This window comes from Vitis riparia, chromosome 4 (assembly GCF_004353265.1).
Source record: "Vitis riparia cultivar Riparia Gloire de Montpellier isolate 1030 chromosome 4, EGFV_Vit.rip_1.0, whole genome shotgun sequence".
NCBI classification, from domain to species: Eukaryota; Viridiplantae; Streptophyta; class Magnoliopsida; order Vitales; family Vitaceae; genus Vitis; species Vitis riparia.
Window position 1 is genome coordinate 14,566,227 of NC_048434.1, and position 19,705 is coordinate 14,585,931.

The 19,705-nt window shown below is 33.3% G+C and overlaps 1 protein-coding gene across 1 annotated transcript; it reads left to right on the forward strand.

Moving 5' to 3' along the window:
- The first annotated feature begins 419 nt into the window (after nucleotides 1–419).
- LOC117913568 lies at nucleotides 420–8,456 on the forward strand. The gene is made up of 3 exons (XM_034828567.1): nucleotides 420–456; nucleotides 6,130–6,416; nucleotides 7,587–8,456. Exons 2-3 carry the CDS (start codon nucleotides 6,148–6,150, stop codon nucleotides 8,221–8,223), a joined length of 906 nt encoding a protein of 301 aa, XP_034684458.1. The 5' UTR covers nucleotides 420–456; nucleotides 6,130–6,147; the 3' UTR covers nucleotides 8,224–8,456.
- Nucleotides 8,457–19,705: the final 11,249 nt, after the last annotated feature.

The window sequence follows — 19,705 nt, forward strand, 5'->3', positions numbered from 1 at the left end:
AAAATTTTTATCATTTAAGTGTTAAAAATGCTAAAAACAGTTTCTAAAATCACTCAAATAATTTTATATGATTTTTTTTATATTTAATTATCATATAAATAATATAAAAAAGACATTAAAAAAATTATAATATTGATTTTTATATTTTTATTAATCAATTAAATATAATTTAAAATAAAATAATTAGAATTGGTTTTTTTTTTTAATGATTATTAACATTAACAAATTTAAATTGAACATATATTATCAATTATTAAAGAGCATTATAATCCAATGGTAGCCAAGGACTGAACCCAAGGGTTCGAACCCCCAACTGCATTTCAGAGGAAAATTGTTCTCATGATTTGTTTCCTTCTCTCACTCGAGGCATCAAGAAGCCCTTTTCTGAAGTTGCCCTCCACACGAGAGAATCCCTAAAAAGGCCCTATTTTCCTCTGCCACTCTCAATCCTCGCAGGTACTAATCTAATCATGTTATTATTATTTTTTTTCTGCAACCCCGTTTGATTCCCAAGAAAATCCATCCCCCATTCGATTTCCGAGAAAATCCATGCAAAACCCCCAAGGAAAATTAAAAAAATTGCTTTTTTTTTTGCTTCCTGTGTTTTCTGGATCTGTTCTAGGGATCTCTTTGCTTTTATGCCATTGGATTTAAATTTCACGAACCCCAAATCCACGATTTTTGAGCCAGGCTGAAAAACACAACCTTTGCCTGCAAATCATGATCAGATTACCAAATAACACCTTATGTTTTTTTTTTTTTTTTTTTTTTTTTTTTTTTAAATTGGATAGATTTTGTATCCTGTGCGTGGGCTGGACGAGTAGGAAATATAGGGAAATTTCCCGAAAACTCGGTAAAAATACCGAAATATCGACGATATTTCTGAAAAATTACCGAAATTTCCGTCGACCGATAATCGGTGAGGAATATCTTATCGGAGCAGAGCGAAATTTCTTTCTCCGATATTTCCGAAAAATTACAAAAATTTCCGTAGAAATGTCGTCGAAATTTTTCGATATTTCAAACACTGCACATACTTACCAAACACAAGATAGGATATAATATTCCCATTCTTATGTTATCTCATCTCTTGGTATATCCTGCGAACCAAACATGATCTTAGACTACTTTTTAATAATGTGAGTACTACTTTGACCAGTAAGTGTGTGAAACTCTAATTATCTGTAGAGCTTTGCTATTTTGTAATTATTTTTAGATAAGTGTGTGAAAACATAACTTTTCCTTGTTTTCCTCCATAATTTGAATAAGTTAAAACTTTTTTATGTTACTTCTTAAGTTGGATTTATAAAGTAAAGCTAAATTTAGGAGGAAAAAAATATAAATAAATTAATAGAATGATTATTAATATGAATTTTTTTTTTATGAAAATATAAATATTCAAAACAAATATAGAAAGTAATATTGCATATGCTAGATTAAATATTTCTTTCATAAATAAATAACTATAAAGAAAATATTTTTGTGATTGTGATATGATGAAAAAGAAAGGGTTACTTGTCAAAATACGTTAAAGAATCCAAACAAGACAATTTTTTTTTTTTAAGGAAAATTTAATTTAGTGATTGATTAATATTAAAAGAGAAACAAGTATAAAATGACAAACATTAAGAAGGAAAAATGTTTGAACATAAGAAGTAAAATATGCTTAATGTTATGATCTTCTTATATACTTGTTTACTGAATTGGGCTTGATAGGAATATCTTTATCCTTACATTGTTTCCGTTATTTTTAATGAGACAATTCCTCGATAGGAATTTATTGAGATAATTTTGGAATATATAAATATAATTGAAAAAGAAAAGTGATTTATATGGTGATATGAGAATTATTTTGTGGTAATGAAACAAAAAAAGTAATTAAAGATGCAACTAAAAATATTTTTATTACCTTGAAAAAAAACTTCTAAATGAATAGCTTTAAGAAAATATGTTTGGTACTAAAAATGGTAAAGGCAATCTTGTTTGTGCTTTTTTATATGAAACACGAGTAATAAATATCTCAGATGTAACGATTGCATATGTGTAATGTCAATGTATTTATAGAAATTGAAGAATACTAGATACTTTGTGATAATTTTTGTATGTGATATCTTACTAATGTGTTCTTCAATGTGCAAAAAGTTCTAATACTATAATGATGCTAAGAAATTGGCATAAGTATGCAAGATGAGAAAAAGAATCATTCTATTAAGGAGTGGTAGTTCTCTCCGGACTAGCAAGTAAGTTAGATCCATATTCATTGAGGAGGATGGACCAAACTCACAAAAGATTTACCTTTAGGGGTAACCCAACCTTTGTGATTGGAGATCCTATGAAAAAAGGTTTAATGGGTAGAAATAATTTGCACTGCGTGACTTGTAAGTAGCATTAGCTTTGAAAATAGAGTCTCTTCCCTATTCCTATGACAATAGTGCTACCAATGTGATGTTAGGAAGGGTTTTGCCCTGAATTAACCTGAGGTAAAAAGTGTTGTAAGGTGCAAGTTGCATGTGCCCTTAGAGGACTCGCCTAAGTGAGAGAGGTTATGAGGCCACGACTATGGGATTGGGCTATTTCATAGTAACTCTCATGAGAATCAAGATACTAGCACGTGACCATCAATAGTGCGGACCCACTTAGAACAAAGGTTTATATCAATACTATGTGTGAGACATGTTTGAAATTTGGTTTAAGGGTCTAGTTCAAGACTTAGTTCACTACCCTACACCAATTACATAGAATAAAGTTAACTAATCTTTTTTTTTTTTTAATTTCCTAATTTATTCATTACTATTATTATTATTATTATTGTTATTATTATTGAAGTTTTAAACTTTATGGGAGATTGTTGGAATTTTGATAAAATAAAGTTTAAAATTATTTTTAAAAATGAAATAAAATATTTTATACAAATTAATTTGGTAAGTCAAAATCTCTTAATTTATAAACGATGATCTTTAATATTTGCAATCAATAGGATGAGAGTTATGAGTTTTAAAATAGAATCATCCATTACATTTATAAGACTCTTCTTAATTCTCTGAAATCTAAGTTTTTAAGGAAAACTTCATTGATTATTTATAAAACTAATACATTATATATGAATGTAAAAAATTAAGGCCTATTTGGTAACTGTTTTCAAAAACAATTTTCAAAATTAGTTTTTGAGAATAATTTATGATGTTTTGTATAATAAAAGTTTGTTTGGAATCTAAAATGTTTTTTATTTATATTTAATATTGTTGAATATATTTTAAAAATAATTTTTACATTCAACGTTGTATTTTTTAATTATTCTATTTGCTTATATAATTAATTTTTAAAACATTCATAAGAAAATAAGTGAAAACAACTAAAAGACGCTATTTCAAAACATCATATTTTATATTCTTAAGAACATAAAACCGAAAACAATTTTTAGTTGTCAAACCTGTTTTCTTATTATTTATTTATTTATTTATTTTGAAGAACATAAAATTATTCTTGAAAATAATTTCCAAACAGTCTGTAAATTGTTTATCCAATATGTAAAAACTTGACACCAACTTAAACATAATTAAATTAAGCATGAATTGAAAATCTTAAAAACGAAGGTGGGGTTGGATTGAACTTGAATAAGGAGATGATACGCATTAGAAATCAGCCCACTTACAGCCTAACACTTTGAAAATTGGACCAGCCCAGTCAAGGCTATTATTACCTGTCTTAACTCATGTAGGGCCCGTCTCTATTTACCCAAAAGAATTCAACCACCCCTTGTCCAAACGCTGTGTTCCCTAATTCTCTGCCTTCCTTCACACACTTTCTGAGTTCAAGGTACTGTTCCAATCTCTATTCTCAATCCAATCGATTGTCTGCTACATTAGATATAATTTAATAGTTTGGTTGCGGAGAAAATAATGAGAAAATTAAAGGAATTTTTTAATAACAAACTTTTTGCCATCTAGGGTTCAAGCAGAAAATTGCACTTTATCTAAAGCTCGTAAGATTTTTAATTTTTTAAAATTTCTTTTTTGTTTGTTTTGGATCTTTGGCAGCAAAGAAAGTGAGGGAGATAACATAGCAATTAAAGTGTGGTTTTCTTTTTCTTTTTTTTCTTCATTTTCTTGGTGACCAAACAGACTGTTGGATTTCACACTGAGTGTCTTTTAAGTTGATATGTATTTATATGATGTATGTTTGTTTCCTCTCAATGAACTTGCTGTCCATGATGAGTAAAATAAAACCTGTTTCAAGATTATATTATAGCATAAGTAACAAAATCAAGTTAGTAGGAAGAAGGTTCACTAAAGAATGTAACACAGGTTACTGGTTTCTGGTGAAGTTAAATTGCTTTCATGTGGATGCCTTGTTGATTTTACTACTCTTACAAGAAACTACAGACTGTACATGGAAAATTTTACACTCTGTACATTACTGGTGAACTGGGTTTTCTGCTGAGTCCAGGATTCAATTCATTTGATAATCTTTGGCAGTCATCAGTCATAATGAGTATTAGTTTATTTAGGTCAAAGTGATGATCTTTATGAATTTCTGTTTTTAATGTGTGTTTTCTCAACTATTTGATGAGTGCTATAAGAAGCTTCCTCTATTGCTTTCTAATCTGTGTTATTGAGAAAGCAACTGGTGGGGATGCTAAAATTGATGGTTCAATAATAATCTCTCAGAAATTCCAGTGTTGAGTTTTTCTTTCTTTTTTTTTTTTTTTTTGGATAGGTAAATTTTTGTCCCTATTGGGACTTGAACCTGGAACCTTCCACAAACCCTCCCCATCCCTTTACCACTTGAGCCAGGCCTCAAGGGCGAGTTTTTCTTTCTTAAGTCCCAGGCCTCAGGCCTAGGAATGCATGAGAGGAAGGAAAAATAAATAAATAAAAAGCAGAAAAAAGGAACAGATAATATGGAATATATGATTTGATCCTTTCTTGTTTCTGTTTTTTCTTTAAGCTTTTGTCTCCACCCACACAAGACTGAAATTTGCTTGTTTTTGTTTTTTATGTTTTTTGTTTCTAGTTCTTTTTCTTTAGACCCCTCATGGAATGGAATTACCTTCAGATAATGTACATAGAGCCACATGGGTAGTGGAATTGGTTTTTGTTCTTTCTATTTTAAATTTGATTCTTGTATAAATTTTTCAAATTTAATTCATGCATAAATTCTTTTATTTGAAAATCACTTGCCCCACCTCTTATGTTTATTTTTGTTCAACTCTATAATTTTGTGATGTTAATGCTAATGCTGCCATGGAAAATGGTCACCGTTAACATATGTTCATAAATCTATGCTATTTTTTTTTTTTTTTCACATTTCCATGTTTCAAGAAGGTTTTAAAGCAGTAAAATAGGTTTTGTTTTAGTGAATTGATTACCTGAAAAATATTCTATTAATGTGTGTGCATGGTGTGGTTTTATGCATTTTTTGTTCTATTTGAACCATTTATTGCATGTTTTGAGACTTTCCAATAAGTAGTTGCTGCCATTCTAAAGATGTTTTGTTGCATCCTTTAGTTTAAGCCTCTCTAAAAACACCAAATTTTCATAGATGGAGCACAAAGCTGAAAATGTATATGGGATTTATATGTATTTACTGAATGAATTTGAATGTTCATCGATTTAACCACTTCTATTGCTAGAAGTACTGATGGATGCATGAATGGTGCAACTGGTTCCAATCTCTCATTTGGGGTTGCACAGAAACTCGAGGAAAGCAATAAAAATTAAGCTCTTTTTTTAATATTATTTTTAACTTCTTTCCATACTAAGATGTGCCAAAATTTGGGTCCAAGAGAAGATTTTTCTTAATCAAGCTTTTAGTCAAGCTCAAGCTTGGCATATCGAGGATACTAGACCATCTCTTGTGTCCAGTTTTACCTCTTTAAGAGAAAAGAACAAACTAAAATGTTCTTTTCTGTCAATTTCAGGTGAGAAATTTGAATCTTAGCAACAACACCCAGTATACCGGCTACTTATCGAAAAAAAAAAAACACCCAGTATACCGGGGATTGAAGCTCTTATCTTTTTTATCCTTCATCCTGTTGTTTGACTTCTCACAACACTACCACACACTTCTGTCATTCATTGTCATCCTTTTTTTTGGTCCACCCATCAATCATTTTTCAAATTGCCACAGGAAACATCCCAGCAAGGCATGGCTAAGAACCGAGACAAGAGGAAAGGGTCAGGTCTTCCTTCTGCATCCCACGCTTCAATCACACTGAGAGAAGAAAACAGTGGGCGAAAGCAAAATAAAGCCAAAGGAGGTTCCACCAATATGAAGTCCATGTTGAAACTGCAGCACTTGAAGAGTCTGGCAATGTGGGCTAGTCAGGAAGCATCCATTCCTTCTCTAGGTGCCTTTTTTGGGCACCATTTGATGACATGTGGAGTCCCAGATCAATCCTTGTTTCCTTGCCAGAGGTTTGACTATTTTTCTTTAAAGTTCTCTGTGTTGTTGTGACTGATGGTTCATTGTTTTTCTATTGCATGTAGTTTTCAATTTTGTTGGAATGGTGGTGTTTTGAACGTTTTGTAAGTGTTTTGGAAATTGGGCTTCAGCCTATTGATTAATCAATTCTCTGGAATGGTTAGATCAATTTTGATGCAGTTTTATTATAGAATATATATCTGTATTGATTATATTATATTGTTGCAAGAATAGTTGGGTTTACTTGTGAAACCTTAGCTATTTAAGCAATATTTTATTTTATTTTGGCCATGTACTATACTACTATCTTGACATTTAGAGTAAAGATTTGGGTTGTCATGGGTTGGTTTTCTGATTAAGGTGTTTTTGTATTTAGCACAGTTTATTGATTAACTTGAGAAGTTTAATCTTCTTGCCAATCTTATGGTGCTTTCAATTTCCTTATGTCTTTGTTTATGTTGTGAATCAAGGAACAATCCTGAGCTGAAAATAACTTGTTCCCCCCATATTTTGAGTGATCTGAATAATTAAGAATGTGAACTCTGGGCCTGTTACAATCAAGTTTCATCTAGACTTCTGTGTTTTTTCTATTTCTTTTTTAACCATTTCTTGGGAGAGAAATCTGTTTCTACCTTGTATGATCAAAGTTCATCCAGAATCGTTTTATTTTTTTTCTAATCTTTTATGGAACTATATTAGACTTGTCGAGTTCATCTAGAATCTTTTAGCACTAATATGACTTGTTGGGTAGTTTGTCGCACTTGGTGCTTTTCAAGGATTGTGTGATGTAACACTATTGCTGCTGATTAGGTAGGAGTGGGTGCAAGTGCCGGTTATCAGTGTTTGTCTTGGTTTGAAACTCATTTAATCCCCAAAATCTTAAGACACAGAGACATGACTAAATAACCCAATTTCATTTTTAATACGTTTTTCTCATCCTATATATATAGTATAGGATGTCCAAAGTGGGTCAATATTTTATGTGAACGGAAAGATAAAAAGAACAGATTAGAATATAAATTGCAATGACTTAGGAACTCTTTCTTCTCTCTTTGCTTGCATGCTTGGTTAAGCACATAGTTAACCAATAGTACATAAGTTGAATACATCTGCCATATATGTTATGTCTGACATTGGTAGTTGGCAATTTTACCATTCTGCAGATGTGAAACAATTCTTCAGCCTGGCCAAAACTGCACTGTCCGAATTGAACCAAATAGAGCAAGAGCACAACATGGAACCAAGAAATCTTATGCTTCAACTCAAAACAATGTCATCTACTGGTGCCATTTCTGTTCACATCATAACGTGAAGAGGGGAACCCCAAAAGGCCATATGAAAGAGATATGTCCAAAGGTGAAGCCATCTCCGGTCTCCAAGCATACTAATCCAATGCCTCAAAATGCTGCTGACCCACAGACAGTCCATCAAAATGAAGTTGAAGTCTGTAAAACAGATGAGATAGCTTCATCAGCAACAGCCCTAGATATTCCCATCACAGATAGTCCAGCAACTCCAACAGTAGCTACAGATACTCCCATCACAAATAGTCCAGCAACTCCACTTGTGAGAACAGGTAATACTCTGTTGGGGGGAAAGAGGAGAAAAAGAAACAAACCGGGATCTAGCAAACAAGCTGAACCTGAAAGCAACTCTGCCTCAGCTGACACACAGAAATCTGTCAGCACATCAAACAAACGAAGGAGAAAATCTTGGACAAGCCTGAGGGAAATTGCCGAAACCAGCGAGCAGGGTAACACTCGGAACATTGCAAATCTAACAATCCCTTTTTTTCTATAGGTAGAACAAGCCATTCATTGACAAGGAATACAACCACAGATGAATGAGGAAACCCAGGTTTCTAGGCTGTAGTATGGTGGGTTGTTCAATTTGTGATGTATGGATGTTTGAGATAAATTTTTATTTTCAGGAAGGAAATATTACACCCCTGATTAAATCTTTCCAGCATTGATTTCATTATTTGGTGCTGTCTTCGAAGAGAGTAAATCATTTCTCACAGTGGTGTTTGAAAATTTTTGTGGTATATATCTGTGTTTGTCTATATGCGTATATGAATATATGAATCCGGCTAGCTCTATTGGTCAGGGTGACCTTCTTAATTAATAAAAAAGTTTAGGCTTCTTGAAAAGTTAAGAGGGAAAAAAAATGTAAAGTAAAATAAGAAGTGATTTTAAATAGAATAAATTTTTATAAGATGCTTATCATATATTCTTCTTTTGTCAATTTCTAGGCATATAATTTAAAATGTAAATGTGTAAATTTTAAAATATTTTTTATTATATTTTGTAAAGAAAGTAATAGAAATGAGAAAGGAAGGTAACAGAATCTGATATTGGTAAAGTGATTTTCTGTTTTTCTTTTTCTCTCTTTATTTTGTTGTTTAGAGAGTAATATATATAGTAGACCTAACTAACAAATTCTCTAACAATCCATCCAACTATAATAGAATAAAACCAATGAGCATATGACACATGTACATCTTGTAACCATATGAAATTATCTCTTAACATTCTCCCTCAAACTTAAGGTAGAAAGATTTTCTACTTTGAGTTTGTTTCTTAGATTTACAAATTGAGTGCTTGAGACAGCTTAAGTCAAGACATCTGCTACTTGATTAATGGAAGGCACATGCTGGACTGAAAACCTTTCTTTGCGGAACCTTTTCCCTGGCAAAATATAAATCCAATTCAATATGTTTTGTCTTGGCATGCAATATTGGATTAGTAGCTAACATAACAGTGTTGAGATTATCACACCAAATAACTAGTGGTGTAGGCAAAGTGATTTTAATTTATAAGAGAAGAGATTGTAACCAAGTGATTTCTACAACCAAACTAGCTAGGCTTCTGTATTATGCTTTTGTACTTGATCTAGATATAGTATGTTGTTTCTTTGACTGCCAAGTGACTAAATTTGAACCAAAATATACACAAAATCCTAAAGTTGATCTTCGGTCATCAGGATCAGAGGCCCAATCAACATCACAAAATGCTACAAGATCAAGAGTAGGAGACTTTCTTAAATATAATCCATGATGAAGCCTTTCAAGTATCTGAGAATTCTTTTGACTACTTTCCAATGAGATTCTAATGGAGCTTGCATATATTGACAAACTTTATTAACACTATAGGTAATTTCAGGCCTAGTAACTATTACATATTGAAAGCTCCTACAATTGATTTGTACAACTTCACATCCTGAACCGATTCACTTCCATAGCCTAAAAGTTTCGGTCTAGTGGTCATAGGACTAGAAATAGGATTGGCACCTTGCATTTTGGCTTTGCATAATAGATCAGTTATGTATTTTCCTTGAGAAAAGTGGATACCTTCAGAAGTATGATTCACTTCAATCCCTAACAAATAGTTAACTTCTCCAAGATCTTTTTAGGCAAACTCTCTATTCAAATTGGTAATAAGATGCATCACAACTTGTTTACCAGTGATAAGAATGCCATCTACATACACAAGCATATAGGTAGAATGACTTTTTGTCACATGAATGAACAAAGACTGATCTGACTCGGCAGAGATAAATCCAAAGGAATATAGGGTTGTACTTAACTTTTCAAACCAAGCCCTTGGTGCTTGTTTTAAGCCATATAAAACTTTATGCAATTTACAAACAAGATGAGACTGGTTGTGCTGAATAAATCCAGGGGGTTGTTCCATAAAAACTTCCTCATGCAACACTCCATCAAAAAAGGCATTATTAACGTCTAATTGATGAATTAACTAACCTCTAGACAAAGCTATAGTAAGCATAACCCGAATAGTTGCAAGTTTAACAACTGGACTGAAAGTTTCTATGAAATCAAAACCAGCAACTTGATGTAACCCTTTTGCCACTAACCTGCTTTGTACTTCTGAATTGAGCCATCGAGGTTTTCTTTCACTTTAAATACCCATTTGCAGCCAATAGGTGTTCTTCCCAGTGGTAATGGGACTAAGGACCATGTATTATTCTTCAAAAGAGCCATCAATTCATCAGTCATTGCTTGTTTCCAATGATGTACATGTAAAGCTTCCTTAACACAAGTAGGTTCACATGTGGTAGCCAAAACCTTTGGTTTAAAATTTTCAACTTTAGACCGAGTGACCATAGAATGAGTATTTTTGTAAGGCTGCATTGGAACATAAGCTAAATCTTCTTGTATTTGGTCCTATGAAAGAGCTCTATGACCAGCAACATTGTTATAAGTATTAGTAGCAAGAGGAGAGGCAGTAGGTGTTAAAGCATTAGTAACAGATTGGAAAATTTCTGGATGAGCAAAGCTACCAAAGGAAGAAATTATTGGGGGAGCAGTAGAGAAATGAAAAGAGGGTGAAACAGAATTAGATAAGGATGGCTGAATTTTATGAGCAAAAGGAAATGAAGACTCATTAAAAATGACATCTCGAGAAATAATAATTTTGTCATTAGAATCAAGACATTTTTAGCCTTTATGATTGAGACTATAACCTAAAAATGTACATTTAGTGGATCGGAATTGAAGCTTGTGTTTGTTAGATGAATGAATGTTAGGAAAACAGGAGCAATCAAATATTTTTGATAAAGAGTAATCCAGTAGGGTTTTGAACAAAACTTCCAAAGGAGTTTTATGATGAAGAATAGATGTTGGTAATCTATTTTTGAGATAAACAAAAGCTCTAAAGGCTTCATCCCAATATTTCATTGGCATTGAAGCAAATGCTAACAAGGTGAGACCATGTTCTACAATGGTTCTATGCTGCCTTTTAGCCAAGCCATTTTGTTCATGAGTATAAGGACAAGAATATCTATGAAGAATGCCATTTGAAGTTAAAATTTTTGTAAAAGCTCTATATTCTCCACCCCAATCTGTTTGTATGGCCTTGATTTTAAAACCTAGTTGTAATTCAACTTGAGTTTTGAAATTAAGAAAGGCCTGAAATGCATCCGATTTACGTCTAAGTAAGTAGATTTAAGTAAATCTTGAGTAAACATTAACAAAGTGAATGTAGTAGTAATGACCACTAGAGGATTGAAGTGGAGAGGGGCCCCATAAATTAGAGTGTATAAGTTGTAGGGGTTGAGTGTAAATAGTGTCAGAAGAATAAAAAGGAAGTTTGTGAATCTTGCCATAACAACAAGCTGAGCAAAAAGAAAACTGCATTTTATTAGGAACATAAATATTGCAGTTAGACAAAACAAACTTTACAATTTTAAGGGATGGATGTCCAAGTCTGTGATGCCATAGATCTAAAGTATTCAAAGAACCGGAAGAATCCTTAATTGCAATACAACATTTAGGATTATATTGAAAGAGGCTAGAAACATGATTTTGAAATAAAGAGGTGGATGACTCACAAGAGGTTGTAGAAGATGGAACTAACAGTGGCTTTGCTGAAGGCAGAAGTGTGAAATCATCAAATACATAAAGTCCATTCTTAACTCTCCCTGCCATGAGAATTTCCTTGGAAGCCTGATCTTTGACATAACAAAAGTTAGGAAAGAACTCAAAATACACAGCATTATCTTTGGCAAATTTAGAGACACTGAGCAAATTTTTGGTAATAAAAGGAACATGAAGAAAATGATTTAAAAAGAACAATTTCCAAGTAAATTGAGATTGAAAAGATGATTATCCAATATGTTTAATGTTCAAACCTGTTCCATTACCCATCATGATCTTATCTTGCCCAGCAAATTCAGTTTTATTCATTAGATTATGAATGTCTGGTGTGATATGATTTGTAGCTCCAAAATCTAGGTACCAGCTAGAGTCATAGGCAAATTCAGGAGTAGTAGCAACCATGGTAGTCATTTGTGATGAATCTTGAGCAGAATGAAATCCATTCTGAAATGAAAATGGGACCTGAAATGATGGATCAAATCTGTAGTAACATTGTTGCACCAAATGACCAACATGACCACACAATTGGCATTGAGGTTTATTGAAATTCCAATAATTTTGACCACCATTGAAGCCTCCACGACCTCTTCTACTAGAACCTCTAAATGTATTGAATCCACGACTACTAGAACCTCCTCTACTAGGAAAATTATTGAGACCACGAAAATTTCCTGATCAAAAGTAGAAAAGCCATTTTCAAATCTTTGTTATTTTGGCTCTGAGTTGCTAAGTTAGCACTCAAATTAGAATCTAAAGCTTTAGTAGCCTTTTCAATGCACCTTTCTTGAGCAAAAGAACATACTCTATTTCATCAACAATATATGAATTTGTGCGTGTGGTAACAACAGTAATCAAAGTGTCATGCTCTGAGGGTAATCCTTCAAAAATTGTGTCAATCTGATTTGAAGTAGAGATAGAATAGCCAACTGATAATAGGCTATCAACAATGCTTTTGATTTACAAGAGATAATCATTCATGGATGATGAATCTTTCTAAGAGCTCTTGAGTTGCGTCTTGAACTGATCAATCTTGGCACGAGTTTGCAGCAAAGAAAACCTCCAATTTCTCCCAAATTTGAAAAGAAGTTACACATCCAACCATTATCGTTAAAAGCCCTTTGGACATTGATGAAAGAAGCCAAGAGACTAGTAATTGGTCATGTTGTTCCCAATAAGAGAAATCTTGATTGATTTTACCACTTGTTTCATACGTGGAAGAAATAAATTTTGGATGAGCGGTATCGATTCCATTGATGAACTTTGAGAGCTTGTAACCCTTGATTGCAGCTTCAACTTGTTGACACCAAATCAAAAAATTATTCTGATCAAGTTTTATGGAGATTGAGTGATTGAAGGAAATCAGAACAAATTGGGATGAGAACGAAAAGGTGGGGGTGAGGGAATCAGCCATAGATCTGAGCTCTGATACCATGTAAAGAAAGTAATAGAGATGAGAAAGGAAGGTAACAGAAACTGAGAATGGTAAAGTAATTTTCTGTTTTTAGTTTTCTCTCTCTTTATTCTACTGTTTAGAGAGTAATATATATAGTAGACCTAACTAACAAATTCTCTAACAATTCATCCAACAATAATAGAATAAAACCAATGAGCATATGAGACATGTACATCTTGTAACCATATGAAATTATCTCTTAACATATTTGATTTTTAAAATAAGATAATTTGGATTTGGAGATTGTTTCCCATTTTTTATTTTTTATTTTCCAATTTCCTCCTACTTTCCCATAAGTCATTAAGCTATGTTTGATTTCTAGAAAAGGAAAAATTGTTTTGCAATGCTTGGTTTTCTACAAAATATTAAGAAAAATAATTTTCATTTTTGGGTCTTTTATGAAAATATTAAAACAAATAAAATTTTATTAAAATTAGTTAGAAAATTTATGTATTTTGAAATTATTTAATCTTATATAAAACCTTTAAAAAAAAAAAATTCAAAGTAATATATAAAAATAATTTATTAACTTTAATTTTTTTTTTCTTTCATTCATTTTCTTCTACTTTTTTTTCTTTATTTTCTCTCTTTCACATCTCCAAATACAAGTAAGAAAAATAGTTTTTTCATATTTGATATAATATGAAAAATTTAAATGAAATTAAAATGTTATTATTTAAGTAAAGTTGAATATATTAATGGAAATTAGTCATAATATATAGTATAAAAATAATATAAGAGATGCATAGAATAGAATCGATTCCCTCAAATCATTTATTGTACCTATGGTACAATAATATTTAATTCTCTTAATTTTACCATATTCATTATTATGTTCTTTGTATATTTCATACACTATCATATAAGAATTCAAGTTTATAAAATATAAATTTTAAATAATTATGTAAAAATAATTAACATTTTATATACTTTTTGATCAAAATTACTATATTTTAATGATATAAATACTACATTTGACTATTCTAAGTAGTATCTTTGACTTATGAAGATATAAAATTTGAATTATTTTTAAAGAATTCTATTTTATAATTATTTTTATATAAATATGCAAAAATTTACTTTTTCCAATTTATTATCATTCTTTTTAAAAGGGAAAAGTGAGTTTTGACTTACCACAAAAATGTATGAATTGAGATTCCCCTATTTATATATTATTTTGAAAATATCAAAACCTATGTAGTGCAACTAGAAAAAGTGAGTTTTGACTTGCTAGGAAAATGTATGAATTGAGTATATATATATTATTTTGAAAATCTCCAAACCTATGCAGTGCAACTAGGGTGCTAGGGTTATGGGTTTGATGTGATACATGGCTAGTATGGGTATGGGGCTGTTAGGTGATGGCCAGTTATGGGGGATTGGACGGCTAATGGGGCTGAGTTCAGGTGTCATGAGCAACTAAAGAAAAGCTATAGCAAGAGAGCTTTGACCCAAAATGCCACATTTAAAAAAAAAAAAATTCCATAAAGTAGACCGAATTTGAAAATAATGCCCAATCTAGTGCATTTGTGCCACGTAAATTGCCCCATCATAAAACCATAGTCACCAATTATGGTTTTGAATTTTTTAAAATCAGTCAAAACCGTAGTTACCAACTACGGTTTTGAATCCTTTATCATTTTCTGTTCCTTTCCCAGTTAGGTTTCTTCCTTTCCCAATTAGGTTTCTTCTTTTCCCAATTAGGTTTCTTCCTTTCCCTGTTAGGTTTCTTACCTTTGGGGTTTCGTCCTTCCCGTTGCATCCTTGGCTCAAATTCAAAATTTGAAAGTCATTGTTCAGGTAAGATTTATGAGTTTTTCAGTTTATGTAAATTTTAATTTTTTTTTTTTTTTGTAAATTTGTTTGGTTTTCATATTGTTGTTGTAGATGTGTTTGGTTTATGTTTGGTAAAGATGTGTTTTATTTTATTTTATTTTATATTTTGATTGTGAGCTTAGAATAAAGAAAAAGGTTTTTTTTGGTAAATAAAACAGATATGGAATGGGGGGCCAACATGGATTTTTTTTTTTTTTTGTTAAAGATACCAAAATGGAGGGGACCACTGTAAAAAAACTCCAAAAATGAACGGGATAGTGATAATTTTTGTTATAGGAATAGAAAAAATAGGAGTACTCCACTTATCAAGGGCCAGATTTATCTTAAGCTAGGAGATTGAAGGTGTGGGGTCGGTTTCTACATCATTCTCCAAATTTTGGGAATGTTTGGTTGCCCAGAAAATAGAGGAAAGTAAAAAAAATAGTCCCAAGATGACAAATCCTCAAATAAAAAAATGTTGTTGGAAGAAACTAGAGATTCCCTTCCTCACACCATACTGACTATTTTAATCTGACCCCTCCACGAAGGAAATTCTTAAATAAATTAGCAACCAATCTGACCCCTTTATGAAAGCAATTGTTTTCAGATAAGCCTCATTTGAACTCTGTCCTTTGCTTCTTGCTCTAATATGTGAGGAAGGATATCTAAGAATGTGATATAAGTGAAAATAAGACTGTGCCCAAATAAATTTCCCAGATATTTAGTAGTAGTTTCATTCATAATGCATTTTTTCCCAAGGTAGACTAGAACTCATTTTCTGTCCTCTTTTATGTAATTTGCATCCTCCATCCTACATAACAATGTATTTTATTTGAGCGATCTTTGTGTTAACACGGGATCAGAGGTATTCTACTATTACAATGGCTAGAAAAACATTAACAATATGATTGTTGAACTACCAGTAGATACTATGAACTTTGATAGCAAATATATTGGAACAAACACATAGAGAACAACATTATATCATATGGTACAATAGTTTCAAGGATAAGAATGGTTGACCAAGATTGTATTCATGCATTATTGAAACTTCCTAAGGGTAATTTTATTGTCTTTTATACCACTCCTCCCACTCCCACACCAGAAACATTGATAAAAATAAAAAAGAAAAATCCGACATACTAGTCATTGATAACTTGGCAACTGTGATTGCTCCTCTTCTTGAATCCTTGAACTCTCAAGCATCGCCTTTTTTCTCTTTCTGGTTGCGGTTGAGTCTGCAGATAAGAGCAACCGGTTCTGCATCAAATATAGTAAACATTATTACAAGTGTTTGTTCATCTCCATGACGTGCTTTGTCATCCTTGTTACAGATATGGAGTATAAAGGACATAGTTCTGATCCAGATCCAATAGATATGTCTGTTTTGGTTCTATAGGATAGACACAGGTCCCATTTAGTTGACTTTAGTCAAGTATGTATATGAAAGCACATAATATCTCTTTAAAGAATGAAAAAATCTGCAGTTTATTATCTAAATGGTTTATTTGTATTTTTACAACTTGCTTCAGTCTTGACTTGTCGACAACATATATCTAGGTTTATGAGGGAATGAGAGATGGATCCTTGTCTTCGACCTTATATTATTCGATCAAGATTTTATGGTGTATACCGTATTGGACACATTACACTAGATTGGGGATTGATCACTAGTTTAGTTGAGAGATGGCGTCCTGAGACACACATTTCACTTACCTGTTGGGAAGATGACCATTACTTTACAGGATGTTGCTATCATATTAGGACTTTGTATTCATGGGCTTCCCATCACTGGCACATGTGACATAGATTGGTCACTACTATGTTATGAACTTTTAGGGGTGACTTCCCCTATATATGAGATTAAAAGATCAGCGATATTGACACGATGGCTATGTCACCAGTTCTCTCATCCACTAGTTGATTCAGATGATGCCATATTAGAGCGGTTTGCACAAGCTTTCATATTAGGACTCATAGGTTCAGCGCTATTTACAGACAATAAGGGTACCCACATCCATATGTGTTATCTCCCACTACTTGGAGACTCGACTCAAACATCTATGTATAGTTGGGGCAGTGCAGTATTAGCACACCTATATAGGGAGTTATGTCGAGCGAGTTTGGATGGTGCCACCGATATTGCTGGATGCGTCACACTATTACAGGTATAATTAATTATTCACATTAGATTAAAATTTCTAGTTGCTTCAAGTTTATAATTTAAGTAAAATTTTAATGTTACATTTTTTCCAATTGTGGTCTTAGGAGAGACTCCACCAGGGTCAACCTGATTTTGGTCGACCACCAGCCCTTCCAACAACCCAGCATTTAGAGCATGATGCAGCCGATGATTTACCAGCTGAGCATTTAGATTAGGGATTACAGGATGAGACATTGTTAGATGAGGGTTTACTAGCTGATCCGTTCGGATGTAGGTGGAGAGTAGCTTTATTATGGGCTCAAAACCCATCACGTGTGTTGACATTTTATTGAGACCAATTAGATGCAGAGACCCATGACCAGGTACATATAAGATGTAATGTGCTATTGTTAACCATATAAACGTTAACATTATTAATTTCAAATGTTGATTTTAACAGGTTTTATGGGAGCCTTACATGGAAGACTTAGTTGCCCATCTTTTGGCGATATCTCTAGCTGACCAGGAGATTTGGCGGATGATGTCACCTCTTATCTGCTTTGACATTGTCGAGTGGCATCGATCGGAGCGAGTATTGCGACAATTTGGCCTCCAACAAGGGATACCTCCATCTTGTTCCATAGAACAAGACCTCCATTCCGTGGATAGGTGAGGACGACATAAGTATGATTAGAGGGCATTCCATGCACAATATATTATCTTATGGGCTAGTCATGCGGAGTGTATTGCGACGGCACCACCTATGGTGGGTGCTATGTAGTTTCATGATCCATATATGGAGTGGTACCGACGTATTACACGACGTTTGATCACACCCTCTTTCCATATAGATCAGATGGAGGTATCATAGTACAGCAGCAACTACTCAGTTGTTGGTAAGATTTTTTAATTTATAAATGGCTTATTAAATTATAATAAATTAAAAATCATCTTTGTCTATTTTAATTTTTTTATTTTAATTTTTTTTTAATTTTTATAGATCACTAGTATGGTTGAGATTGCTAGTCGATCTGCTGGGCCTACTTCAGGTGCATTAGGCTACATTCATCGGATTGCTATTGATATTTTGCATGTTATTGGAGAGAACCATCGCATACATTCTGCTTGTCAGTTGCCTACATCATCATTCCCATCCATGAGATCACTTGTGTCAGCCACTACAGTTAGGATGCAGCCTATTCGAGGCCGAGGGAGAGATAGTAGGAGAGATGGTGGGTGAGCTGGTTGACAGCCTCGACGATCTATGCATCCACCCGAGACCATGTTAGCACCATCCATATTATCTACCCCATTTGCACCTGAGGCTTCCACACTTCCCCCTTCACCCCTACCATTACCTTCACCTAGTTCTTCTCTCTTAGAGCATGTCGTATTAGATACCACTGTACCATCACCTGTATTTCCTCCCACAGAGGCCACTATATCTGATGTCATTATACCAGAGACTACCCCACTATCTACTAATCTACCATCACCTTTACCTTGTCTCGAGAAGACCACTACACCACATGTCACCTCACCATCATCACTTATATCTCCTCTCCTCGAGCCCACTATATTAGATGTTATTGCACCAGCTACCACTACAGTAGATGTCATTTTTCCATCTCCTATATCACATTTCCTAGATGCTACCATATCATATATCACTATACCTGAGATCGCCCCACCATCTACCATCTTACCATCACTTACACCTCTTCCCATAGAGACTACCATGCATCATACCCTTACACATTGTAGACCCTCAATTTTGTCCTCCTAGCACATGTCCTATTAGATACTTGTTCGATACTTTACAGTTAGCTCCTTGGTGGCCCATATCTACTCACGCTACTTACCTTTCTTGAGCCACCTTGGAAACTCTGGTTAAGGGATTGCCTAACCCCTTTATTGTGACCCTTGGCAGTTTTGATTTAGACTTAAGCTTTCCATTCCTTTTTAGGATAGTTCTTAAGCATGTTTAGGTCACTTAGACAATATCCCGATCACTTTAGGACACTTAGTTCATTACGCACCCTAACTTTCCTTTATTGTGATTGATTTCCTTATTTAGCATGCTACTTTTTGAAATCACCTAGCTTATTTAGGTATCAACAATTAATCAATTAATTGCCCCACTTCCCCAATTTAGTCAGTAAAGACCTCTTTAGGGCTTAGAGGGGTGCTACCTCCTAGAGGTACCTTCCCAATAAGTAACCTGATTCCCGGACCTAGACTTGGGTTTTTCAAAGACATGTTTTTTTCCAAAAACTATGGAGTCACATTTTAGGGTTTTTCTTTCTTATTTTATTTTCCCTTTAAAATAAAAATAAAATAAGTGGCGGCTCCAACTTTTCCAAAACTAAATAATTTTTTCACAAATAAAAAAGCGAGTCTCGCCGATCGAGTGGGGACGCACGTGAAAAATGCGGGTCCACAAATTGGCGACTCCGCTGGGGACTTTGAGGATCAA

Excerpts from the sequence above, each read along its gene's own strand:
- LOC117913568 (XM_034828567.1), top strand. The coding sequence starts at position 6,148 with ATGGCTAAGAACCGAGACAAGAGGAAAGGGTCAGGTCTTCCTTCTGCA. Across the intron at positions 6,417-7,586 it reads TCCTTGTTTCCTTGCCAGAG|ATGTGAAACAATTCTTCAGC; the intron begins GTTTGACTATTT and ends ACCATTCTGCAG.